The sequence below is a fragment of the Oryzias latipes genome, chromosome 16, assembly GCF_053564925.1.
Source record: "Oryzias latipes strain Hd-rR chromosome 16, Olatipes_Hd-rR_3.1".
NCBI lineage: Eukaryota > Metazoa > Chordata > Actinopteri > Beloniformes > Adrianichthyidae > Oryzias > Oryzias latipes.
In genome coordinates, this window is record NC_136252.1 from 29,534,572 (window position 1) to 29,561,634 (window position 27,063).

Here is a 27,063-nt window from a genome sequence, read left to right on the forward strand (position 1 = left end):
AAGAAAAAGTGGCTTTCGACTATGAGCAATGATGCTGCGTTACCACATTGTTCAACACAACAATTATTGTGGTATTAAAATTATTCTCTCTCTCTCTTTCTTCATATGTATATAAATATATATATATATATATATATATATATATATATTTTTAGATAAGAACTCTGAGAATCTTTTTTCATTCATATAAAGCTGCTGAAATGACAGAAATTAGTAGTTTCTTTTTTCAAATGACTTGTAAAATACCTTACAATATTTTACTAAAAAAGTCTTCAGAAAGTTTTCTAACAACTCTAAAGAAATAGAACCATTTAAAAAAATCAAATTTAACGTCAAATGATGAAACAAACTAGTTGTCTTTGGAGCATGTATGAGTTCATAATGTGAAACTCGCAGTTATGCATTTGCACATTTATATTTGGAAAGCTGATGATGAAAATGTACTTAACTGACTCAAGGTCGTTCCATTGTTGGTGTCCTATTTTACTCCTTTGATGTCATTGTGCAAATCAAACCCAACTTGTTACTCTGCTGTCATTCCAGGGAGGGCGGACTCTCTGCATGAAGGAGGTGTGTCCTGTGCTGTCTTGCCCCGCCTACCTCAGCCACACCCCAGCTGGACAGTGCTGCCCCACATGCATCGGTAAAGAGCAGGAATCAGAAATGAGCAGAATCCACTCCGACCTTTTCAGTTTTTTACTTTAATGTTTTTTAGCAAACCCAACTATTGTTTTTTTTCTTCTAAATGATCCACTTTTATGAAATTCACTAATAAAAAATAAAATAACCCTACTAAATGTGAAATATTTAACCAAAGCGTTGAACCATTTATTCAAAGGTTGTTTATAAGCTGATGTTCTAGTTTTTATTTTATTTTTTATTTTGACATAAACTTGACCAGACTTCTCCTAAAGATGATGACAAGTACTTTTTAAGTCTAAACGTTGGGATGAGCTTTCAAGGTCAACAAAAACTCACTGTTGGCACAACACACAAGATTGTGCCTAAATCCACAGAAATAATTTGAGGGGAAGGTGTACATTATACAAAGAAACTTTTTCATACATTTAAATTAATAGAAGTGAATGGTAAACACAAGAAATCTATGGTTTTGAATGGGCAGCTCACTCTGAGCTCAAGCCCAAGACACATCCAAATCTCTGATCTCCACCCTTTCGTTTCCATTTATTCAGAGATTTTAGACCCATAAAATCATTTTTGTGTTGCTGTTGCTGAGCTCTGAATGCTCTTCCCTCAGGTCAGAGGAAGGTGTTTGATCTCTCATTAGGAAGCTGTCTATTCCATAGCGAGGTCTATGAGAACGGCACCTCATTCCTACATGACAACTGCACCACCTGCACCTGCAAGGTACCTGACTGTGTGTCAACTCGTTATCTGTCACACAAAAACTGTTGAATCCCTTTAAATATTCCTCTCTTGATAAAGACGTAGTTTAAGTCATCTTAGAAGTTATCTCCTGCCCATCCATGATTTTAAACGTTCATGTTCCATGGCAGGATTCAACTGTGGTCTGCAAAAAGTCCTGCTCCCGGCCAGGGAGTTGCCAGGGCAACCAGTGCTGCGACCCGTGTGTGTCCTACGTGAAAGTGGAGGAAGTGCAGTACTGCAGAGTCCGCAACAAAATCTACAGGGTAAGGCATGGATGGATGGATGGATGGATGGAAAGATTAAAAAATGAGAAAAGAATAAATTGATGGATAGAATATATTCAAAAAAGAAAGAATCAAAGGAAATATGAAGGAATTTACATGTGAATGAAGGGATGTTGGACAAAATGTTGGATGATGGATAGAAGGAAAGCTAAAAAGACTGATATAAAGGAAATAAGAAAAAATATAATATAAGAAGGAAAACAATGGCAGGATGATTTGATAAAAGTAAAGATATTAAAAAAAGGAAAAGAACAAAAGGAAGACACACGAATAGACTCAAACAAGGACTGAAAGGAAGAAAGAATAAGAAAAGGAAGAAGATGTTGGGAAGTGTTGTGATGCTCTCATGCCATTTGATCCTTGTAGGAAGGAGACATGTGGTCATCGATGAACTGCACCCTCTGTGCTTGTGTCAAAGGCAGTATCGAGTGTCGGCCCAAAAAGTGTGTCCCCATCACCAGCTGCCCCCCGGTGAGTAAATCCACCAAAAGTAAGAAAAGTAAATTTCTTACTATAAAACATTGTTTGGGCTGATGGGGTAGATTCCCAGCATGCCATCTGACAGGGTGGTCACGCAGTCAAAGCCGTAGTCCATGTTAGCCCAAGTTCACTCACTTCCAGTGGCCACAAGAAGCCCTCACCTGTTGCTTGTGGTCAGAGCAGATGACTGCAGAGCGATGTTGGTGTCCTGCAGGGAGTTTTGTTTCTTGTTACCATAAATGCCAGGTCATAAGGTTAAGGAGAAAATCTCCTCTTGTTTGCTGCATGCTCTTTCTTATTTTGTGATTCTCTGCTGATGAGGTATGGCTCACAGAAAATCACATCTAAGTGATGCAGTTAAAGAAAATAAAATGGATAAAGCAAGAAGAGAAGTTTTTTCCTTAGAGATCCACTCCAATAAAAATGTTAACAAAATTTTGTTAACATGTACTTCTGGTATTTTTCTGATGATGGAAATATATTTGATTTTAATTTTATTTGATTTGAAATGGTTTATTTCAAGCAATCAAAGCAAAAATAGTGCACAAAACAATACAATCAGCTTTCATACATTCATACAAAGACGTATCAAACTTAGGATAATTAGATATTAAATCAAAGATTGCTTGAAAGGGAGTGGAAGAAAGCAAACTTATATAATCCCACCCCTGTTCTACCGGGACCATTATTACATAATTTATCATATATAAAGAACATTAAGCTCAAAGTTGCATTTCTAATCTTTATTCAAATTGTGAATCAGAAGCAGACAAAGAAATGCAGTTTGAAAAAGCGTGTATTTGTGATTTAGAAAAAACGCTGGGCGGGCCACAAGCACCCTGATCCAAGCTCTCAAAAACAAAAAATCCAACAATATACTCAGACAAATACCAAAAATGGTAAGCCATTTTGTGTCACACTATGTTTGGGTTTATTATCAACCATAGGACTTGGTCACTCACCGTCCACTTAGTCAACCTTCATCTGTACATAACTATGATCAAATGTGAGTTCACGTTTCTGACTCCTGTTACATTCTAGCTCCCTGGTTTATTTTAGAGTAACAAAAGGAAAGAACAATAACCCAATATTAAGAAGTAATAACAAAACTGTCCAGTTTACGGCGTGTAACTCGCACACCTGTCAGCAGTTTGCATGTCTGGATCATCGCGGTCACCAGTGTCACCGTGGTCCACATCCCCCCTTCCACACACACACTCCCCTATCCCGCGGTCAGCGGTGGAGTGGATGGGTCTCCGTTCGGAGACAGCGTGTCTCCCAACAGCCTTTTGTCTGTGCTGCGTCTGAGTGACAGCAAATAAGAGGTTCCCTATATTTAGGCCCCTGAAAACCAATCTGTGTGACTGTGTGCGATTGAATATGTGTGCGTGCGTGCGTGTGTGTGTGTGTGTGGGTGTGTGTGTGTGTGTGTGTGTGTGTGTGTGTGAGAGAGAGACAGAGAAAGAGGCAGCCCTCTTCAAAGGCTGAAAGTGCCCTTTGTGCAGAGGTTAGAACTCTGGAGTGTATATTGAGTGTGGAGAAAAGTCTGTATGATGTGATGACAGATGGGCTGTGTGTGTGGGTTTTTGTGTGTGTCTGGACCTTTGGTTGAATCAGTGACCTTGTCAGAACCAAATGCTTTGCTACCAGTTTTAGAGTCTTTGATATGACCCAACTGGGGAGTTGAACCCGCAGTCCTCTGCCACTCTGTCACTGAGCAGTGCGAGGGTTCAAAGTGTGGTTTCTAGGCTCCTGGTTGTGGTCTAAGATGAACTAATAACAGTTGGGGTCTGGCTTTTTTGTCTTTCAGCTCCCTCTTTTAGTAAATCATCTGCCTCTATCTAACCTTCTCTTCTGCATCCTTCTTACTGACATCAGCCACCGTCATGTCCTCCTCTTTGGCCTTCTCCCTCCTTGATAGCTCCAACCTCAGCATCTTTCTACTACAATTATTATTATTGCCTTTTTAATCTATCCCTCCATTTATCATCCAAGCGATTCCTCTGATGGATTCATTCCTGATGTCCTGTCCATCCTCATCACTCCCAAAGAGAACCTTAACACTCAGTAACTTCCAGCTCTGCCTGTAAACCAACAACATGGCTGCTCTAACCACAGTCTTCTATTATTTGGTCACACGTCCCACCTGAAACCTTCGTCTACCCATTCCAACCTGCTCGCACAGGCCCCTTCATCTCTTTCCCACACTCTAAATTGCTCTGGACTGTTGACCTTAAGTGCTTAAGGTCTTCCACTTTCTTCATCTCTGCTCCCTGTATTCTCATCGTTCCACTTCAGTTCCTTTTGATTTACACACAGATACTCTGCTTTGCTGTAGTTGACTTTCACTCCTCTCCTTTTCAGACAGTCCTCCCCCTGCTTTCATGACATGATCAATGTCGTCTGCAAACGTCATGATCCAGAGAGATTGTTGTTCTCTCTTTGCCTTCCAACACCACAGAACTCTCTTCTTCACATTCCAAGTGCCTCTGAGCCTCCTTTAACACCGTCTTTCTGTCTGTGCCTTTTCTTCGCAGAACAAGATACTAAACCGAACCGGCTGCTGTCCAGTTTGCACTGAAAGTGAGTCACTCTCGGGATGTTTTTCTTTTTCAAAAAAACTTTTTTTTTTGTGCTAAAGCTTCGGAAGTCCTAGAAGAACAAGCACACAAGTGTTTTTTTCTGTAGAGATGTGTATCAATATCAGATGTATTGTTTGTTTTAATTTACATTTTTAAACCATTTGTACTAAAATTGGAAATATGAAATGTGAAAAGAGTTCCTTTTCCAGTTCCTTGTTGTGGATTTAGTCGATTGTTTAATCTCAAACTGCAGCAGAAATCTTCCAAAGTTGTTTGTTTTAGGAATACAAATGCTCCATATGCTTTAATCCTGTGTCATAAAAAGTTAAATATCAGTTACTAAAGGCGATATATTAACCACAGCAGTGGTTCCTTTCACTAAGGGATGTAGACTGATGTTATTCAGACTTCAAACCTGTTTTCCATGAGTCAGTTGTAACACTTCCGCTTTCTGTTTTCAGAACCAGGTGTGTGCACAGTTTTTGGAGATCCTCACTACAACACCTTTGATGGGCGGACCTTTAACTTTCAAGGAACCTGTCAGTATGTTTTGACCCAAGACTGCGGTGGCAGCCCCTCCGGGCTGGAAAACAACCCAGACTCCAACTTTATGGTAGGATGTCATCCGTGTTATTAATAAGCAGACATGTATATGACGATAGATACAGGTTAATAATCCATGTCCAATGGTCATATATTTCTGCTTAACTGGTAAATTAATTATTTTTTTCCCATTAGATGCTAAAGAGAAACTCCAAGGCCTTCTATTTATTTCAGCCAAAATGTTTTGACAGGAAATATTAAATCTATATCAAAATAAGAAAATATGTTTTTCTTTCTTGCTCATTTAAGCTAAACACAACAAAAAGTTGTCGCCCGGCTGGGGGACATGAAAAACTACATCAATGGGGGACCTTTCTGTGTGGAGTTTGCATGTTCTCCCCGTGCATGCGTGGGTTTTCTCCGGGATCTCCGACTTCCTCCCACCGTCCAAAAACATGCTTCATAGGTTGATTGGCAACTCTAAATTGTCCATAGGTGTGAGTGTGAGAGTGAATGGATGTGTGATTGAGGATATTCTACCCCGCGACAGACTGGCGACCAGTCCAGGGCATCCCTTGCCTTCGCCCAAGTGGCCGGGATAGGCTCCGGCAGCCCCGTGACCCCGAAAGGGAATAAACGGAAAAGAAGATGAATGAATGAATGAATGAATGAAAACAACAAAAAGTATAAGACCCAAGGAAAATCACTCTAAGGACAATCAATAAAGATCACAGCGACAACGTAAAAATCAAATAAAAAAATTAACATAATGTTTTTAAATCTAAAAAATGACCAGAAACTAAAACATAATTCCAAAAAACAAAACACAAAAAGAAGAAAAATAACAAGAAAAATGTTTTGGAAAACAAAGCTCATTTCCCAAAAATCCTGATGAAAGGTCAAAAAATGATTGGTATTGTTGGACGTCGCTGATTGTGTGATGGAGTTTTTTCACTTTTTGAACTGAAAGTTATTTCATATTCCAATAAATTCTGAGAGAAGATATGTCTTTAAGCTTTTGACCACAGCCTCGGCAAAAGTTTGGTGATGCTGAGTCAACTCTTTAGCACAGTTCAGGTAAAACATCCTCCTGCGTTTCCCCCTCTTCAAAACTTAAACGCCATCATTCAATTAGCGATGTCCTACCTTTTCCTGCTTCTGATTTTTTCATGTCATTTTTTAAACATTTCATTTTGATTTATGAAATTTATTGTTGTTTTTTAGGTTAAATTGGTATTTAATTTTGATTTCTAAAATGTTTTTTTTTTCTTTTTTTTTTTTTGCTTTTGTAATTGTCATCGTGATCTTTACTAAGTTTTTGTGTTGGTGATTTGTGAAAAAGAATTTGCTATTTAGGGCCACTGCGGAAAATCTTTTAAAAACTGTTTGAAAAAAAGTTTATTTCATAACTTCAATTTGATTTTTCCCCCACAAAGATTTCAAAAATGGACAAAAATTGCAAACACGAACACTTATTACATTAGAGTTATAATCAAGTTTTTCAGATGCTCAAGTAGCACAGTGCAAAGTACAATGGTATCTATTAATTCTGTTGTTCCTGAAGAGATAGATGTAAATCATTTAGTAGAGCTTGTGTTTCGTGGTGCACTTTTCCAGTTCAAGGTTGAGAAGCTGTATCTTTATTTAGATGAAAAACCACAAATAAACCTTTTTTTCAAGTTCTAGTAAAGGGGCGGTTACCCGATCTTTGCATTGCTCAAGCCTTTTCATTTGAACTTCTGTCTGTCCTTTAATTGCAGGTGTTGGTGAAGAATTATGCTCGGCGAACTCGCCATTTCTCTTGGACGCAGTCTGTTGAGGTGAGGTTGGGCTCTGTGATCCTCAGTCTGCACCAGCACCTGACAGTCCGCAGGAACGGCACCCGCATCGCTCTGCCGTACCACGGCCCCGGCGTGCACATCGACCTGGACGGGTATTTGCTGAAACTCACCTCCATCGCAGGTCTGCACACTTACCTTATGAATCTAACAAAGAGGAAGTCTTTGTCCTGTTTCTGTGCAAAGATGTCGGCGTACTGTGGCTTAGCTGTTTTTCTCAAACCTCCACCTGCAGGTCTGGAGATCACGTGGGATGGTGACAGTTTTGTGGAAGTTGTAGCTGCTCCTCACCTGCGTGGACGCCTGTGCGGCCTTTGCGGTAACTACAACGGTCACAAACGAGACGACACCATGGGGGGCGACGGACAGTTAAAGTTCGACGTGGACGAATTTGCTGAGTCATGGCGAGTTGAGGGAAACGAGGTTTGCTCCCAGCATCAACCTCGTAGACCCAGCTCCTTTCTGTGTCCTGGAAGCCCCAAAGTTAAGTTTCGGGCTCATCGAGAATGCCAGAGGATCAAATCTTGGGATTTTCAGAAGTGTCACAGTGTGGTGGACTTTGCTCCTTTTTACAGGTGAGTTGAACACTTTATTTAAGGGAAAGTACTAAATTGTTTTTTTCAGATTTGTAAAAAAGTCCAATGTTACATCAGTACAGAGGAACATATCCTCATCAGCTTATAGAGAATTTTACTTTTCTTATACTTTTAATTATTAGGTAGCTACTTTAAACAGGAAATACAGACCATGAATCAGTGAATTCCTCTTCTTCTTTTCTGAATCTGGATCTCACCTACAGTATGTCCAAAATTTTCTGTCTGCAGGTCATGTATTACAGACATGTGTGAGTGTCCCATCCATAAAAATTGCTACTGTGAGTCATTCATCGCTTACAGCCGGGCCTGTGAAAGGGAGGGAGTGGTGGTTCAATGGAAACCGGACAACGTTTGTATGGGTTAGTGACTCCATTTATAGGGGGGGCATGTGGGAAGGGTCTAATGGGTTCAAAGACCCACTCCGATCATCGTTTCATCTATTTTCAAAGCATTCCCAGTGGTCTTTTAATTATGATTATACCGTTTTTTGCCTAAATCTAAAAACCTGTGTGTTTTCCAAGACATAGTTTCTGCAGAGCGGCAGTAGATCATTAGATATTTCCCTATTATTTGCGGGCTAGACTGTTGGCTGTCTGCTGGTGATTCACAGCAATTTGAATAAAGAAATATGAGAAATGCAATTTTAAGCAGAATTTTCTTTGTATATGTCATCCATAATGAGAAAAATGCCACAAGAACATGTTAAAAACCCCAAAAACACTAATGTAATCGGAGAGAGACCTAATGCAGTACCACTGTGAATGTGTTCTGTGTCTTGAGTTCTGAACTATTTTAACATTTCATGTGTTTTTAATATTTTGGGGGAAAAATATGATATAATACAACAGCATCCACCTGCCAGATATTTTCTTGAATCAACTTCTGCACAGTAGTTTAAGTGTGCCATATGTAAAAGTGTAAGCACATGTACTCAAAATTTGCCATTGGTATCAAGCATTTTATTGTTTGGTGGGATATATTATCGAATAAACCCCCAAAAATGAGCAGTTTGCAACTTTGTTTTGATCAGGAATATAACATTTATTAAATCCTTTCAGACTATTAAACCTTAATCTGCCAATGTGTGATAACTTTATTTAACTGTTTAGATAAAAAATTTGTTTTCTGTTTTTAACATGTTCTTGTGGCATTTTAATGATGATGGAGGACATTTTTATTAGGAAAATTAAGCTCAAACTTGCATTTCTGAGTGAAATCTCAGAGGCGAATTTCTAATGAACTATACTGCCCCTCTGCAGAAACTATGTCCTAGAAAACAACAGGTTTTTGATTTAGGCTAAAAACATTATAAGAATAATTAAAAGACCACCGGGAACACGGAAAATACCTCAAAAATGATCGGAGTGGGACTATCAAACTTTATTGGTACTGATTATGAAAAAACATTTAGAAAAAGTCACTAACCTTCTATTACATCCTCAAAACATCACCCTGCTTTTATTTTTACACTGTGATGGAGAAACAACATTTTCATTTGTTTATTTGTTTACAGAGAGTCTTACATCTTAGACACATGTCTGGCAGGAATTTTCCCATCATTTCTAACAAATTTGTCAATGGTTTCTTCTGTATTTGTGGTGCAGCATGTTAAGACATGAAGTTATTGATCGTTGGTTCACCTCCTCCATCTTTTTCCCTACCTTCCTTCCCTTAACAGCCACCCAGTGTAAACACGATGCCGTGTACGACACCTGCGGTCCTGGTTGCACTAAAACCTGTGATAACTGGAATGAGATCGGCCCGTGTCAGAAGCCCTGTGTGGCTGGCTGCCACTGCCCCGCCAACCTGGTGCTCTTCCATGGACGCTGCATTAAACCCACAGCCTGCCCCGGACGGTGACCTTTGTTATCCCGGTGAGACGGGGGCAACGAGTGTGCCTCGAGCAGCCACGGCGACTTTAGGACTCTAAAGGGCCTCAGCTCAACCAATCAGGTGCTCCAAAATCCAGAACTTTGCTATAGGTGTTTTTCAGTGTTGGAGGTGCTGTGTGGGAACAGACTGAAGGCTGATCATTGCCACAAACTGCCAGCCCCTAAAGTCTTTTTTTTCCCCTCATGTGATGCCCAACACAAGAGGCGATTATTATATCTCAGATGGACCATAAAGTCAAGGCGTCTAGCATATCTGAGCAAACGTTGGGCTAAAGGACTCCTCCTAAAGCCTAGCATGGCATGATTTCCTGCACTGAAGTGGGACTCTGTGTAGCAGGATTCAATATGGAAATGACTTCCATCATTTCATACTGTAAGCTAAGCAGATTTATATGGAAAAAGACACACACGACAGCTGTTATTTTATTATTGCCATGATATTATTATTGATATTTGTTGTTGACTTTAATTTATATATCAGATAATTGACATGTTGTAGCAAGAGCCAGATTCATGAATATAATTGCTTTATAAAAGTTTTAAAGGGAAACAAAAGCTATTTATGTATTTGTTGTGTACTTTAGTGTTACTGTTTGAAGAGGAAAATGCTCAAATGTGACTCAGCTGTTGCACCACCGCAGGGAAAAAGTACTGTAATGTATTATGCTTTGTGTACAGGGCGTTGTGGAAAAAAAACAAACTGAAGGTATTCGTGTAAACATATGTTTCACTTGATAGGAATTATTTAAAAAAAAACAGCAATATAATCTTTTTTTTAAGGTTTACTTCTGACTGCCATCTTTATTATTTGGAATTACGTGGAAAGTCTTGTTAGGAAAACAAAGAAACTAAATAAATGTGAATTTATAGATTTATGACTATAAATAACACAAAAGCAAAATCTATGGAATGACAGGAGTGTCACAAATATGGAAAATATATACAATGAATCACAATTATACAGAAAAACATAAAATAACGTTTAAATTAGGAAAAGTACAATAAAACCAGATTTTTTTTTGCACGTACATTTTATTGTTTTGTTTTTTTCTTAGTGCTTCTTACTGACTTATCGTCAGTAAGAAGCGGATTTGTCGGTTTTCACATTGCTTTGGGGGAAAAAAAACTTTTACAACAAAATCAAAGTACAGTGCTCCCTCGCTTTTTTTCAGTACAACTTAAAACCTTTTTTTCCCCCAACGAACTGTTTTCTGCATCCTGATTGGTTGCAAACCTTGTTGATCAATATCTGTGACGTGAACGCCTTCAGCTTTCCAAATGTACACAAATCTTAGATCATAAGGAGATCTTTGTTTTTATTCTATTATACCAGACTTATTTTTCAATAAAGGTTTGAACTTTAAGAGTTTAAACAGAAGAGAGAAAGTCAGAGAAAAGTGTATAATAAGTTTTACTGAGTGTAACCCTTGTGCTATCCTAGGCACTTTACCATTGGGAGTTGGGTCATCTAGACCCACTAGACAGTGCGCAGAACCTGTTTTCTTCAATGATTTATGAACCTAACTGGTGTCCATAGATTACATGAAATCTTTCCACCTTTATCCACCTTTGTCATGGTAGGGAGAACACGTCAATGTAAGGGTGGGGTCTTCTAAGATAGCACAAGGGCTAAACATCTGTGATTTCACCTATCGCTGGTTATTTTTAGAACGTAACCCCCACGATAAACAAGGTGACACTGTATTGCAAGACAACCTTGTATCTTTGTTAAAAGGATGGGAAAAGATTGGGGGGGGGATTATCTTATTTTGTTTTTTACCAATTAAATTTCTTTTTTTTGTTCTTTTTTTATACTCTTTTAGCCAAACATGTACAAATTCTGAGTGTGTGGCACTTTAAATATTTAAGCTTTTTGTAAAAAGACTTTTGTGAGAAACAATGTACCAACAGATAACTGTCGTGTTCCTTACAGTAAATTTGCACAAATATAAAAATCCAATTATCACTATCAAAGTATTTGATGGAATTTAAAATTTGCTAAATTGCACAATACTTACAATTTACCCCTTAAAAGACAAAAACTGAAGCGCCTAATGAGTCTACAAGACAACAAAAGTCTGCTTGAGATCTTTTGTGTCACAGAATTGTGTTGTGTTTGTGCACTTCTGTAATTTAGCCACTCATACGGAGTAGAACAGGACAGCAGATGAGGATGAACCCTTTTAGAGGATATTATAATAATAATAAATATGCTGAACACTTAGGGTGTGATTACCGACAAGACCACCTGCCTGTTATTCCAACTGCTTCAAGACTTTTTAAAAATCTTTTTCTTGATCATTTCATTAACATTTTTCTGTCTGCTGTTCACTGTAAACACCAGCAGGCTTCTATTCTCTGTTTGGGTTCCCATTTCTCCCCTTTCACCCAAGGAGATTACAGGGCAAAAAGTATCTCCTTCCAATCACCTTTTGGAAAATAATGTTGCTCAAAAATGAGCTGTTTATCATAATTGTATGTTGTGTCTTCCAGGATTCACGTCAAATTAAAGATGATTACTTGAGGATAACAGAGGATAAAGGCTAGGTTAAAACCTAGGCTATGGAGGACAGCTTCCTGACCACATAATTTACAGAAGAACCCTTTGTAAAATGAATTTAAAAAAAATAGGTTCACGCAAGAGCAAAGAACAATTCTAAACATTTCTGCAATGCAACAGTTATTTATTTATAGACTTGCTTTTTTTTAAATTTCTAGAATTTAACATCATCTGTAAGTAGGCAATTTTGCCACCATCGTATTTTCCCATGTGTCTTTCATGTCGATCCAGGAAAATAGTTCCGAAATAATACTTGAACCTCATGCTATGCATGTGAAATATTTCCCTGTTTACATGTTAGGTATGTCAAGTTGCAGACAACCGTATTCGGCTACAGTCTCTTCCACAATGAAAAGAACATTTTCCATAAATGTGCGTCCGGAGATGAGCACAGCTACAATGAAAGGATCACAAACACGCCGTACTTACAGGTAAACACTCAAAACAGGAACTTGCAAAAGAAAACAACGTTTTTTTTTACAGTTTTTTTCTCTGAAACACGAGTATCAATGGTAGGTTGATGAGTGGAAAACTTCATTTTGCAGACAAAAGGCTCAAATACATTTTTTACAGCAATAATAAAATGTAGGGTAAGTATGTTCTGACAAAGGTGTACAACATTTACCTTTCCAACACTTCCAACCTGTTATTTTAGCTTAGGTTTTGTTTCTTCTAATATTTTGGATGGTTGGGGAAAAAAACAAATAAAACTGCCTAAGGAAAAAAAAAATCATGTTAAGTTGTGATTAACTACAATTTACAATTAAACTTGAGTTATTCTGTGAAAAAAAAAAAACAGTGAGAAATGTCAGCAGATAAAATCACAGACGTTAGCATTGTTTACACTGAAAGAGTATAGTTACACACGGTGACACGCCGACACAACACTACACACCTGTCAGGACAAAAATGTCATGTCTTTGGCTTTTTGTTTTGTTTTTTTAAGATAAAACATTCACTCTTGTTTGTCTTTTCAATGTAATGCTGTAAGGCTTTGAGAGGTACACAGTTATGGAAACTTTTGGGATGAAAGTAAGACATCTTTCCAAAAATACTGCATTTGAACACAAAAACGTGCATAACTACATTTCTGATCCCGTTTTCGATTTTGACTTAATATTTTTACTTCAAGGTACTTTCCTTTTAATTCTCATTACTTGTCATAGTTTATCTTGACCAAGCACAAAGCAAATGTTTAGATCACACATTGTTGAGACATCAAAAGTGTTTTTCAATGCAGGAAATGTGGATTGTAGTCAAGCACCAACTGGGTTTTGTTAGAAGTGCTAAACCACACCAGGTTCACTATACTTTCAGTAAAACTGCTATAAAATATAAAATCTATGTGTTTGTTTGCAGTTATTTGAGTCTTTACTGCCACTGTGAGGTAAAAGGAAAATTAGCAAAATGATGCATCTGTCTGTTTGTAATCAACCTGGAATATGACTGGTTTTCGACGAAAGAAGCAAAAAAAGTCTCTTGTATTTATAGGGAAAGATAATTTTCCAGATTTAGCCTATACTGTTATAGGTTTTTCATTTTATGAATGTAATGTTCATCAAAAAACACATTTATCATGTGTCACATATTCAGCGCAGAGTTAAAAAAAACAGAACCTAAATTCTTCCTAAAAAACTCAAAACTATGCATTTTTACTAAATCTGTCAGTTGTATTTCCTTTGTTAAATGCATTTCAGAGCTGTAAACCATTCCAAAATAAAAGGTGGTACGGTTTTACTTTCACACAACTTTTATGTTGCTGTTTTTGCAAAAAGTTTTAAACTTACTTGAAACATAAGCTTTTTTTGGGACAAATTTTAAATTTGGAGGAAAACTGTTTTATTTTTCAAATGAATATAAGGATTTAAATTTTTCTCCAAATAAATTTCATGATTTCCCTTTAAAATGCCTTTTTCTGAGGAACTCTAGAATATCTAAGCAATTATAAGAGGAACTTATTCTCGTCTTTGATGCCAATGATATTCAAGCCTCTGTGTGCAGGAAGTCATTATTCCACTTTTCATCACCAGATTTTTCATTTTTTAACCCGTCTCTAAGCCTATTTTGGAATGTGCTGCAGGGTGAAATGCACAAGAAGTTGTTAAAATAGAAATTTAAACAAGAATCTTGCTTTTTTGTCCAGACAAAAGAGAAGATGCTAAATCTTTACAAACAGATTTGCACCAAAATGTCTACATATTATCTGAATAATACCTCTGTAGCTTCCCTCACCAAACAAATCCATCAAAAATAGATGAAACCAGTAAATAAAACTAGCTTCCTTCAGTAACGAAAATATGTATGAGCACTAATATATATAATCTTCTAAGCTTTTCAGGTAAAACTAGAGTTTTTCTTCAATACATTAAAAGGACGTACTAAAATATAATCAAATAAAAAACAGCACAGTTAAAACCATGATTCAAAACATAAGGTCAATTATCACAGCAAAGGGGCAAGAGAACCAGGTAGAGAAAAGGAGGGGCAGGAGGAGGGGGTGGAGACTGACCCAAAGAGTTCAGTCATCGTCACTGTCGCTGCCCGATTCACTGAGCTGAAGGTCATTTCCTGTGAAGATAAAAACCAAACGACAAAGTAGTTTACTGTGATTTACTTCAACAGCTTTATGTGCACGTACAAGTGTCAACTAAACTACTTTTGAAGGAATGATATCTCCCAACATAATGTGGTAGGTTTGAAACCCCAAAGACGATGTCACGTGGGAATAACTTTGAATCTTAAATCAAAGCCTAGTCCTGAAGTACTCACGAAGTGTGTTCATGAGCTGGTTGTTGCCCTGCTGGCGCTCCATCCCTCCGTTGGCCATGGGGTTGCGGCTGGGGGAGTTCTGGCTGAGCGGCCGGGGAGCATCGCCCTCGCCGTCGCTGCTGCTGCTGTCGTCGCCGCTCCCCGAGGAGCTGGCTGAGTCTGAGGAGCTGCTGCTGCCGCTGCTGCTCATCTGTTCAATCATCTCCACCTCTGCCCGCAGCTCTGTCGACAGCAGCAAGATCAGCATTTCATATTTCAAGGTCTTGTCTTTTTTTGTACTCACATTTGTCCAAATGTTTTTCATTCTTTGTCATCTTTAGCAGGGTTTTTTCTGAGAAATCATGACTTTGTAAAACACCAACAGTGCAGGAACCTCCTCACCTCTCTTAATGTCGTCCAGCTGAGGCTCTGGAGAGGGGTTGTCCTTAGATGGGGATGGGGATGTTTTGATCCCAGTTCCCGGCTTGGTTGGGGCTCGGAACTGAGAGCCGGGCTGGCTGGAACGAACCGACTGCTGCTCAATCCGAGCCTGGATCTTACTGCTGCCCTCCGCTCTGTTCGCACAGATACATACATCAGCCAACTTTTCCTCATCTTGAGCAATTTAAAGATCTTATAGACAATACACATCTACTACCCAAAGTCAGCAGGACTCTGGAAACCAGGACACTGACATCCCACCTTGTTTTCTTAACCTGGATGCTGCTGCTGAGCTTCTCCAGTACAAATTCGCCCGTGTCATGATTAATGATGAGCACGCAATCCTTTTGATACGGTCGCTTGTTTCCTTTAAATACTGTCATTGGAGGTGTGGAGCCCTGAAAGACAAAGAACAGGTAGTTGCAGTTTTATGTATTTAAAGCTTGGAAAAGGGCCCTTTTAGAAGGTTACATCAAAATCAAAAAAACTACATCATCTTGTTCAAGAGCAGTGTTATAGTGAAGATAAACAGACTTTTTCAGTCACAATTCTAGGATACATTCAGAACATAATTTTTTTAGACACATGATTGCTTAGATTTTTTGACTGCACTGTGACTGATCAAAACAGCTGTCAGACCTTTTTGTGACAGAAAACATGAGTCAGCAGAGATCAGGCAGATCATGATGTGCATGCATCTCTGACCAGATTGTTAAAAAGAGGAAAGCCTTACTGGAATATGAGGTAACGTTATTGTAACTTCATCTCCTTTTCCGACCTGTAGCTTCCCTTCACAGCTGGTGTCAATCGATGCTGGTTTGAAGTCATCTGGAAATGAAATGTATCGAGTCAAATTTGTGTTCTCCCTGATTGCCTATTTTTTTATTTAGAGGGAAACACCGTGAACTGGCATTCACACATATATGGAATTATAATTACAGTTGGAGAATAACTACCTGGAAGGGAAAAACAACCAAAATACAAAAAAGCAATTACAGTAATTTCATACTAGCATAAGATGAAAAAAATAATGTGGGTTGTTTTCCCTGGCTGCATTTGTAATTCTATCAACTATAATAAATGAGATAAAATGCTAATTTAATACAGATAATTTTTTGTTCTGTACAAAACAAATTGAATATGTTTTATAACACTATAAATCAATTGCATTCAAAGTTTGAATTTAACATGACCACTTTCTCCGGAGAATGCCCCAAGGTGACTTTTACTGAGATCTAAAAGTGAACTAATGAGTAAATGGAATACTGTGACGCGGGGAGGTCAGTGTTTAAAATAGGACATCACATGCATCATAAAACCCTTTTACTACAACAGCTCTGTAACACGGATGGTTTCTCTCCCAAGTCCAGCCAAAGTCTATTTTGACACACAAGTTCAAAATACAACACAGGCTTTGACTCAAAGCAATTGAATCGTTTCTTTTTTTTGCATTTCTATTTTAATTTTTGTTTACATTTTTCAAACTGTCTTCACATAACTGGTCATGGAAACAATATGATTGAACCTGAGTGAATAACAGTATGAATTTTTTTAATAAAAGTAAACAGAAAAGCTTTTTAGTGTAAATAAAATGCAATTCCAAGCCTAGGCGTCACAATAAAAGTGTTTTGGTATCAATAATAAATCCTATATTGTGAAACATCTACTTCAAACATCTACTTCAATAAAGCAACACGAATCCTCTGAGAAAAACTGGATATCTCTAAATACCACACTGAACAAGAAACACGATGAAGACTATAAACCGTTGTCCCTGCATCCAGTTGTTTTATTCAGCATTTATGCCCCAACAATCCAGATTGTGTTTATTACAACAGATAGGATCTGCATTTTATTTTGAAGGAGAATTTCAATTGCCACTCCATGTGGAGCTGGAGGCTAAAAAATGAGTCCTGGTTGGAGGCAAATATAAAAAACTTGTTTCTCACAAAAAATTAGATAAACTTTGGTGTAGTAAAATAAGTATTGGGTAGTTAATAGCATAAAGTGTAAAAGCTCAACCAAAAAAACAAACTGCTTTTATCTTCAAATGACTGAAAAGTATTGAAGAGAGTCTTGGAGAGAGAGCCTCTACATTTACAGCAGATAACCAGCCGCACTCCAGAGTTTGTTAAGAACTTAAAGGTCTTGTAAACACAACGCGGTCTCACGCTCACATCGGATGGTGTGAAAGGAAGATTTTGGCCTCTTCTCAAAGCTTTCTCCGAGCTTCAAAACATGCTCCTCTTTGTCCAGCAGCGGGTTTGTACTACCGTTCATGGTTCAGTTTGTCTAAAAGTCTAACATTTACGTATATTGGTAATAAGAAGTGAGCTAACAGTCGCAACTGGGAAGAAACAGGATAATCCAACTGGAAGATAAAACTAGCTGCAGAAGCTAACAGTTAGCAAAACATCCCTGACGTCACTGTGCTCTCTTTTGATTTTGGTTCGACTATGAACTACCTCTAAGATCAGACGGCGGCAAAAACTGTGATAAAACTTGGTTGTCTTATTAAATGATAATTTGCATTTAGATTAGTTTTTTATCAAACAGAATTATTTTAGTACATTTTAGTTTCATAAACAATTTATATAAAAAGCCAGATGGCAACGCGGAATGCAATTACGTGCACTCATCGGAAGGATTTCGTGAACGTACACAACAGAGGAAATGAAAAGAATTGTTTGAAATTGAAGTAGGGTTTTTTATTGTAGATTTAGCTTATTCAACCTTTTATTTTATATTGTTTTATTGAAAACGTAATAAACTGCATAAATGTTCAGGAATAACAACTGAAAATGTCGTAAATTAATGACTTTGTACAAAGAAAGACGGAAAAAAATCTCCAAAAACTTTAAAGCAGCGTGGAAATATGATGAACCGAGCCGAAGATACCGAGTCTACGGACGACACACCAACATGCCTGTCCGGACAAACGAAAACATCTTCCTCCAGAGATTTAACCCAGGAGGAGCAGGGTAGATTCAAAACTGAGCGAGTTCTTGTATCTGAGTTCAAACAAATAAAACTGGAGAAAGAAGCTCGAAAAAACTGGGACTTGTTTTACAAAAGAAACGCCACAAATTTCTTCAAAGACAGACACTGGACAACCAGGGAATTTGAAGAACTCAAAGAGTGTCGTGAGGTAAGATTACTTTTATACATGGACTTACCAGTCTTCATCTGTTTCTATTTCTTGTTTTATACTCACAAAATAAATAATCTTCTATTTAACATGTAGAACATTCTATCTATCAAATAGGGATTTCTTTCTTCTTCTTCAGATTATTTATAAATGTTAAATTATCTAGTAATTACGCCATTTTTTAAAACCCTAAATCATATATTAATTAATAAATTAAAATATATTAATATGAATAATATATTCACATTAATTACTTAAATGTAATATTAAAATATTAAACTATACTCTATTTATGCTTCTTTAAAGTTTAAGATGCTGAAAAATATTGTAGGTCAGATGGCCAAACAAGCTTATTAAACTAATGTCCAGTTATTCTTGTGCTTTGCTTCACAGTTTGAGTCCCAGAAGTTGGTTTTGTTGGAAGCTGGCTGCGGCGTGGGAAACTGCCTCTTTCCTTTGCTGGAGGACGACCTCAACATATTTGTTTACGCCTGTGACTTCTCCCCACGAGCTGTTGAGTTTGTAAAAGTGAGGCATTTCCCACAACAACTTTGTTCTTATTATAATGTCTTTATAAGCCTTGTCCTATATTTTCTTCCCTTTTTTCCTCCTTTATATTGCTTCATTTTAGAAAGTTTTTTTATTTGAACTTATGTAAAACTGAGTACCAAAGTATTTTCTTTATTTTGTAAATATCACACAAATTGTCACTAAAGATGTTAATTTTTTCATCTGTAGAAGTTTCAAACCATCTTGAGGCACTTTCTATAACTTAGAAAAAGGGAACTACATCAACTTTATGGTATAAATAACACTTTTTTGTTCTTTTATTTTACAGCAAAACCCTCTATACTGCCCTGAGCGCTGTTGTGCCTTCCAGTGTGATTTAACCAAAGATGATCTGACAGGAAATGTTCCGGAGGGAAGCGTGGATGTTGTCACTCTTATCTTCGTCCTGTCCGCCGTTCATCCAGAGAAGATGAAGCTGGCTTTGGAGAACATTAACAAGGTAGTAGCAAAGAGAAAAGAATGGAAAGCTTCATTTTCCTGCTGTTTTAGAAATGAGATGTTTCAGGTGATGTTCAAGAATAAAAATTAAGGTCTGTTGCACTTTTGTTTGTTATTCAACATTTCAATAAGAAACACGTAAAAATACAAGCAACACGTGTCCAAATGTTTGTTGTCACATGGTGTAGTAACGACTAAAAGACTGATTGCTTCAGATTTAGTTGGTTTTTCAACCAAGACCAAGAAAGAATGTGGTCATAATTTTCACTGACTCTGTTGTTTCTTTACCGGCTCCCAGTTATGGAATAATATTCCTCCAGAGCTGCATTTGATATCACACCTAAACAGTTATAAACTTCAACTGAAGACTTCACTATTTAGACTTTTAATACTCAGTAGTTGGTGGCTCATTATTTTCCTTTCCTCTTTTTTTATCTGTCTTTTATATATATTGCTTTATGCAGTTTTAATATTTTTGTTCTTAAACTGCTAAAACAAAAATTATCTGACTTTTTCTTGTAAAGCACTTAGGCACCTTGGTGGTGTTGTAAAGTGCTTAGGAAATAAGGACTGATTCACTTATTCTGACTTCAGACTGACATGTTTACAAGCTTTAATGAGCAGGGTGAACCTGCAGGCATCATTTTGGTCCTTTAAAACTTACCAAGTCAAAAATGTCTTCTTCATAACGATGGTTCCAGATGCCTTTAGACCTAATATATAAAATCAAAAAGGAATCAAATCAATTTCCCCTGACCGGACATGTCATCTCTAGAAAGTCTCAAAAACTTTTGTTTTTTACTTTCAGCAAAGTTTAAAATTTAATTCATACCTTTTTACTCTTTTTTTTCTTTTCTTGTTATGCTGCATATAAACAGTTTTTTTCTTGATAACATTCTATATATCTATCTCTATATATATGTATATAAACTGAAACCTTTGTATGTTCTTTGCATGTGGAATAAAGGTGTTGAAGCCTGGCGGCGTCGTGTTGTTCAGGGACTACGGCCTGCATGACCACGCCATGCTCCGCTTTAAAGCCGGCAGCAAGCTCGGGGAAAACTTCTACGTCCGTCAGGATGGAACCCGGTCCTACTTCTTCTCAAAGGGTAAGTTGTTTCATATTTTAGCTTCCAGTATATGAAAATGTTTGTTGATGATTTGTGACAGAAAATCTACCATATCTATAGATGGTAAGAATACTCTGAAATTAAATAGCAAAGCTTGAACAGGTATTCTAACTATATTGATCATTTAGTACATTTTTGTCTGTAAATTCCTTCATTATCTTTCACCTCTTTATGTCTTGTTGCTTCATTTTGACATATTTACTCTTGATCTTTTGTCAGAGCATCTGGCTCAGCTGTTTAAAGAGGCTGGCTTTGTGTCTGTGGTGAACGACTACGTCCTGAGAGAAACGGTCAACAAGAAGGAAGGGCTTTGCGTCCAGAGAGTCTTTTTGCAGAGTAAATTCACCAAAGCCGCTCTGCCTCAAGTTTCCTGATGTGTCTAGGATTTTTATATTTGTTTTATTCTGGAGAAATGTTCAGAACTTTGAACTGCTCAGACATGAAAGGAAAAAATCATGAAACTTGGCAGCACAACATTCACACGATGAGATTTTTTAAACGATTTTTCTGTGAAATTAAGAAAATGAGGGAGAAGAACTACGTAAACTGCATTCTAGCTTGGAAAATGTGCACATTTCTTTAGCCGTTTAAAAGATGATCTTGTTCCTGTAAAAATTCAAAAACTGTAAAATATTAAAGCCTTGCACATCAGTAGGCCTTTTCCTAACCTCTGACAAGAGTTTAACACGTTCAATATTTCTCTGAGGATTCTCTGTTTTGTGAGCAAATATTGAAACATTTGTACAATAAAAAATGTTTGCCCTTTCAACGGAGTTCAGGTGAACCTTTATTGATTTCAATAGTTTTAATCTTCTGTTTCATTTGACTCAGACAAACACTGGCAGGCAAAAGTTTTTGAACACCTTATAGTTTTTTGTGGAAAATGATTTAGTGTGATGCCTTATAGAACTTTGAAAGTGGAAAAGGAACAAAAATCTTCTGGAATCAGTTTATAGACTTAAATGTTCTCTAAACTTAAACCACAGCAGATCCACTAGCTTCCATCCCGGTCTCTGCTCTTTTTGAACCCCAAAGTAGAAAGCCCATCCCCAATCCCTAGATTTCTCTCAAGACCACACCTGAACTTTGCCCTGAGCAGGACAACAGAAACATGTCTTCCACTGTCTCAGGAACATGCAACAGAAGGGACACGTCCTTCTATACTGTGCTTTATTGAAATGATGCAGCGTCACACCGTAGTACATTTTCCTGTGCCTTAGTTTAAAATCCATCTTCCACACCACATGTGGAGACAGACTTCCTTTCAGACTCTCTGAGGGATCCCTGCCAGAAAACAATCTCCCCAAGCCTGCCTCAGCTGTGGGAGCTTTAGTTTCCAATGCTGACAAAATCCTGTTCCGGCACTTGGAATGTCGTCCCTCAGCTTTAGAGGTATCATGTAGAAACCCATGTCCTGATTCACGGGTTGCCCCCGTCTCCCCCTAATGGCAAACCATCGAACCCTCTGGACAAGACGCCAACCCTGGATCCAGCTAAACAATCCCATACCATCACACTTCCTCTCTCGTGTTTGAAGGTTGTTGTCACACATTATGGAGCCATCCTTCCGCCTTTTTTGACAACATACAAAAATTCCGCATAATGAACCAGCGACTTCAGGTTTTGATTTATGGGTCCAGAACAGCTTCTTCCAGTCTTCAGTAGTCCAGTGTTTCCTGGCTCAGGCAAACCTCTTTGTTTTATTCCGCCGTCATACCTTTGCCTTTCTTGCTGCAATTTATCCCATCATCCTTGCAACTAGAAGTCTTCCCTTCACACTTGAAACAGACATTCGGTTGCCATGACTACAATGCAGCCGTTCTTGAAGCTGTTGTCCTGCAAGCTGTGTTAACTTTCAGCAACTTGTCCTGTTGCCGTTGTGGTTATGGGTCTGTTAGACCTCTTCCTGTCAGTTTCTGAGAGCCTTTTGATGCTAGCAGAAACTATACTCGCTGACACATTGACTTTCGCTGTAACACTCTACAGCTTTATGATGAACATAAAGAGTTTTAAAACTTTTTTTTGGGGTCAGTTTTCCTTTCGTATTTTTTGTTTTTAAACCTCAGCGGGTTGCAAGTTATTTTCATACTATTGTACTGTAACGAACTCATTCCCCTTGGGTGTTCTGTGTGAGCTTGACAGTTGCATGATGTAGTGTGACAGAGGGACTTCTGGGAATGATAAGAATAAAGCGGGTCTCCTCTATTTTACATGACACGCCGCATTACCGACACCGAACCCTGGAAAGCCGGCTACATCGGTGGCAGCGGCGTCTTATTTTTGTGTCGTTGATCGCAGTGAGTCAGTGGCACCCCCGCTTCACAAAAAACTCCCAAGGGGAATGAAAAGATTCTGTTACAGGACTGTTTATTGGATGTCACCATGAAGTGGAAAAAACAGCTTGGATCATTTTTCTTAAACTTCTGGTTTTGTAGATGACATACTTCCTTGACTAAAAGTGTTAAAAAATGTTCGATTTTGGATAGTTTTGAGAAACAAAGCACCATTTTCAAATAGATTTTTTCTTAAATCAGCTTTCTGTTATTAGTTTTGTTATTTGGCCCAGGTATCACTTACTTTTATGTCAAACGTGTGGGCATATCATGCACTAAGTCAATCCAGCATCATGTTGCTTCCACCCCAAGTTTTGTAGGCGTAACTAACTCCTTATCCTCCAAACACAAATTTATCATAGAAGCTGAACTCCTGATGAGTCTGTAAAAACCACAAGACATGCCTACAATAATGAAGATTTTTGTCCCAATCCTCAAACAATTAAGTGGAATATTTAGGGGTTTTTGTTGAATTTCTAAATTTTAAAACTCCTGTTGGAGCAAAACTCACTGTTTGTTCTTCTGCACAAATTTCAGTAAATAAACTGAAAAAAAATAAAGTACTTCCAAATATTATTTAAAACTGTTGTCATAGCAACAAATCCCACGCCCTCTGGCGTAATTGCACATTTTTGAACTCTGTTCAAAACTATTAGAACCTTCTTTAAATGGGGGGGTTGTTTACATTTTGACTGAGTGGAACAATTTCTGCAAAACACATAAAAGACATCCTATTGTTTTAAATAATTCTACCAACATGAATGTTGTTTTTAATTCCCAATTATTATATCATCTTATGTTCTTCAACATCATCCTCTGAGAACGATTAAGAGCAGTCAGTTGTTTTTTTTTGCCACTTCTTTAAGGCCAACGTGTGGTTTTCCTCTTCAAGCTGCTTGTGCTTCTTCAAAACACAAAGTGTTTCCTGTTTAGTACTTTGGTCGACAGCCAGAGCAACTTTTCTAAGATTGTTTGTTTAGTTCATGTCTTTTATGACATGTGGATCATGAACATTGATTTGGTTAAAGAATTAAATACTAAAATAATAATTTTCTATATAAAACAGAGCAATACTCTGAACAACCGTTTAGCAAAATGTATATGTAGTGTTTGTCATTCCAGAATTCAGTTACCCTAAGTCTTAAAATCAGTTTGTTTTCAACACAGAGCGATGTCTGATCTCAATGCTTTTCCTTGATTAACATGGGCCTACACATTTTTCTACACTGCAAAAACTGAACCTTAAGAAAGTTACAAAGAAAAACATTTTTTTAATGTAAATTCCTGTTTTCTAGCAAGAAAAAGAAAACACATCAAGAAAGTTTTTCGATAGGAAAATATTCAAGAATTGTTTTCTTAAAACAAGAATGCTTGGTGAGACTATTTTTCCTATCCTATCAGCAGTTTTCTTTTTTTCTTTTTTGCTTATTTAAAGAAAATCTACCAACGGTGTAAAAAACGTATTGACTCATTTCCAATTATAACATTAGGCGTAGAAGCAAATTCAAAAGCAAGCAGATGGATTCATGATCTACAACTAGTCTGCTGAGCAGCATTTGCATTTTTTAACAAAAGCATCTTCAGTTCATACAAAAGTCAATTAAACTTGAACAAAGATGAATTTCTGTATATTGTTTCTTCCTCTTTCAGCAGAAGCATCAAGGGAAGTTATTTATCTGCAAACCAAAACACAGTAGAGGAAAGTGTTAGTATCTGTCTTGTGGGAGGTGAGTTCACTTAACCCTTGTGCTATCCTACGCACTTTAACATTGGGAGTTGGGTCATCTAGACCCACTAGACAGTGCGCTGAACCTTTTTTCTTCAATGATTTGTGATCTTCACTGGTGTCCATGGATTACATGAAATCCTCTTCACCTTTATCCACCTTTGTCATGGTAGGGAGAACACGTCAATTGTCATTTTGACCCCATAGGATAGCACAAGGGTTAAACATTGTCAAAGTACATCAATGTTAAAGTCTATATATCTTACAAGATATTCATTTTTCCTGAGTAAGGACTCTTTTCTCAGGTTCCTACCTGTGACATCCACTGTGATGAAATGTCCCATCGCGATCTGCCCACTGCAGTCAGCCTTGCACTGATATCTCCCAGAATCCCCTGGATTCACACTGAGAATTTCTGTGATCACCGTTCTTTCTCTCACGTTCACTCCGATCTGTTTTTCGCTGACGGTGGTGAAGTAATTCAGGGGGTCTGTCAACTCAGTGTTCTGGTCAGGCATGTGCCATACAACATGCAGGTTTTCACAACCGGCAAAATCATATTTCGCCTCACAAGACAGTTTAACTGTTGAACCTTTTTCTGCTTTGATGGTTTTTGCCTGATAAATAACCTCTATGTTACCTAAAAAAAGAAGAAGAAATAACAACAGTCAAACTTTAACCGGTGACATTTGGAAAACAGAGAATACATTTATGTTTTACTGTAAGACAGTTAAAGTTTATAGAAAACAATTAAATCAGGTTTCTTAGCAAGGAAACATATTAAACAATAAACTGTAAAAAGATATTGGCATCATGTTTTAATCCGTGACCAGGGCAAAAACAGAAACTTTTAATTTTGCACAAAAAAAAAAAAAATTTTCGTGAAAAAAGGGGTTTTGTTTCTGTCAAAATGCAAGCAAAACCCCATTATTCAAACGTTTAAAAAAATCCTTTCCTCTTCCCCTCAGAGGAAGTTATTTATTTATTTATTTTTATCTTCCAAGTTTTATTTTACCCTCGTAACGTGCTTCTGTGATGGCTTTGCTCCTGGACCAGGACAAACTCAGCTGTCCTCTCGGATCATGAAGGTCATGATTGCAATTCTGAGTGAGCTTCTGCATGAGCGGTATCACAGGAAGAAGAGGATCTAAAGGAGATCTGCTTTTGCCCTGACTGCAAACAGACTTTCACATTCAGGCCTGTTCTGGTGATCTACTAGAATAACCGAAGAAAACAAGCTTTTCTAGAATGTGACAAACTTTTAGTGGTTCCATATGACTGCTGCATTCAAGAAAAGCTGAGAGCCCTCAAGTCCTGTCTGGTGTTTCAAGCTTCTTACTGAGCGCTTCTCTTTTAGGTTTAACACAAATTCCAGGCCTTCAAGAGGCCCACTCTAGTTGTATCCCTGCTGCAGTATCTGGCTTGTTTCGCTTCAGGATGATCACAAACATCCCAACTCTATCGGCTGCAGCTACAAGAAGACAAGACTTTTTTTTATATATTTTAATCCCCTAACAAGAGATTCCACTACTGTGAACTCATGACTGTCTGAAGGTAAAATAAAGCCTCTGATGATGGAGAGGATATAATATTCAAGTCATCTTAACTGATTCACCGGTTAGTTGCCTTTGGGTCAAAGTTGGATTAAATGCATTTTAGTCATGTTTGAGGTCCAACCATCTTTTTGTTCAGAACACGTCTGTTTTGAGCAGTCTGCCGCAGGATGTACAAATTATTTCTGGAACTCAACCACGAAAAGAGTTCAGAAGATAAACATAAATTGAAAAATCTTTGGTGTAATTACTTCTAAAACTGAAACAAATTTCAGGCATTAAGACTTTGTGGAATTGATTTTAATAGTTTTGACAAATACTTAACTTGGTTTTTAGTAAAAATTCTTTATAAATCATATTATATGTGTTAACTTTCAACGCCAATTCACAAACTGATTTGGGTCTCAGACATATTCCAAACACATTTATACAAATTTTTAGGACAATATCAGGTTCAAGTTGTGTATCTTCTGAATAGCGGCAATGGGTAATGAAGTCACCTAACCTATTTAAAATAAAGCCAAAGAGTAGAACAGCAGGGTTCACTAACCTGGGTCCTGAGCAGACAACAAGGACAAAGTCATCCAGAACACAAGTGCAAGTCCGGCACAGAATCTCATTTTGAAGAGCAACAGGATGCAGTAAAGGGGGGATCACAAACGAAAAATGGCAGCAGTGGTGACAGACTTTACTCTGATCCACGAAGGGCTTCACTGTTTCAGAGCGGCAGCGTTATGTGGGTGGAGGATGTGTAGGCTGTGCATGAGCGCTGTTGCTGCTGCTTTCTCTCTGACCACCAAAGTCACATATTA

At 37.7% G+C, this 27,063-nt stretch overlaps 3 protein-coding genes and 1 long non-coding RNA gene across 4 annotated transcripts in view; 2 read left to right on the forward strand and 2 right to left on the reverse strand.

Moving 5' to 3' along the window:
* The window catches only part of bmper (BMP binding endothelial regulator), a 40,025-nt gene extending 26,521 nt beyond the window's left edge, over positions 1-13,504 (forward strand). The window contains exons 7-16 of the mRNA XM_004078462.5: positions 544-643; positions 1,259-1,368; positions 1,518-1,652; positions 2,040-2,144; positions 4,691-4,736; positions 5,197-5,348; positions 7,039-7,240; positions 7,352-7,691; positions 7,941-8,071; positions 9,391-13,504. Coding sequence (XP_004078510.1) covers positions 544-643; positions 1,259-1,368; positions 1,518-1,652; positions 2,040-2,144; positions 4,691-4,736; positions 5,197-5,348; positions 7,039-7,240; positions 7,352-7,691; positions 7,941-8,071; positions 9,391-9,572 — 1,503 coding nt within the window. The 3' untranslated portion in view covers positions 9,573-13,504. The remainder of the gene's footprint in view (positions 1-543; positions 644-1,258; positions 1,369-1,517; positions 1,653-2,039; positions 2,145-4,690; positions 4,737-5,196; positions 5,349-7,038; positions 7,241-7,351; positions 7,692-7,940; positions 8,072-9,390) is intronic.
* On the reverse strand, positions 12,268-17,713 carry eaf1 (ELL associated factor 1). The gene is made up of 6 exons (XM_004078463.5): positions 17,531-17,713; positions 16,087-16,181; positions 15,615-15,751; positions 15,315-15,487; positions 14,934-15,155; positions 12,268-14,732 (listed from the first exon to the last, which is right to left on the reverse strand). The coding sequence occupies exons 1-6, from the start codon at positions 17,631-17,633 to the stop codon at positions 14,683-14,685; spliced, it is 780 nt and encodes a 259-aa protein (XP_004078511.1). The 5' UTR covers positions 17,634-17,713; the 3' UTR covers positions 12,268-14,682.
* Positions 17,714-17,801: 88 nt separating this feature from the next.
* mettl6 (methyltransferase 6, methylcytidine) lies at positions 17,802-21,408 on the forward strand. The gene is made up of 5 exons (XM_004078332.5): positions 17,802-18,501; positions 18,895-19,029; positions 19,340-19,510; positions 20,477-20,618; positions 20,859-21,408. The coding sequence occupies exons 1-5, from the start codon at positions 18,229-18,231 to the stop codon at positions 21,011-21,013; spliced, it is 876 nt and encodes a 291-aa protein (XP_004078380.1). The 5' UTR covers positions 17,802-18,228; the 3' UTR covers positions 21,014-21,408.
* A 2,815-nt stretch (positions 21,409-24,223) lies between these two features.
* LOC144984546 (uncharacterized) lies at positions 24,224-26,971 on the reverse strand. Its single transcript, XR_013648334.1, has 3 exons — positions 26,802-26,971; positions 25,012-25,338; positions 24,224-24,648 (listed from the first exon to the last, which is right to left on the reverse strand). It is a non-coding gene; the product is annotated as an uncharacterized LOC144984546 (long non-coding RNA).
* Between the last annotated feature and the right edge of the window lie 92 nt (positions 26,972-27,063).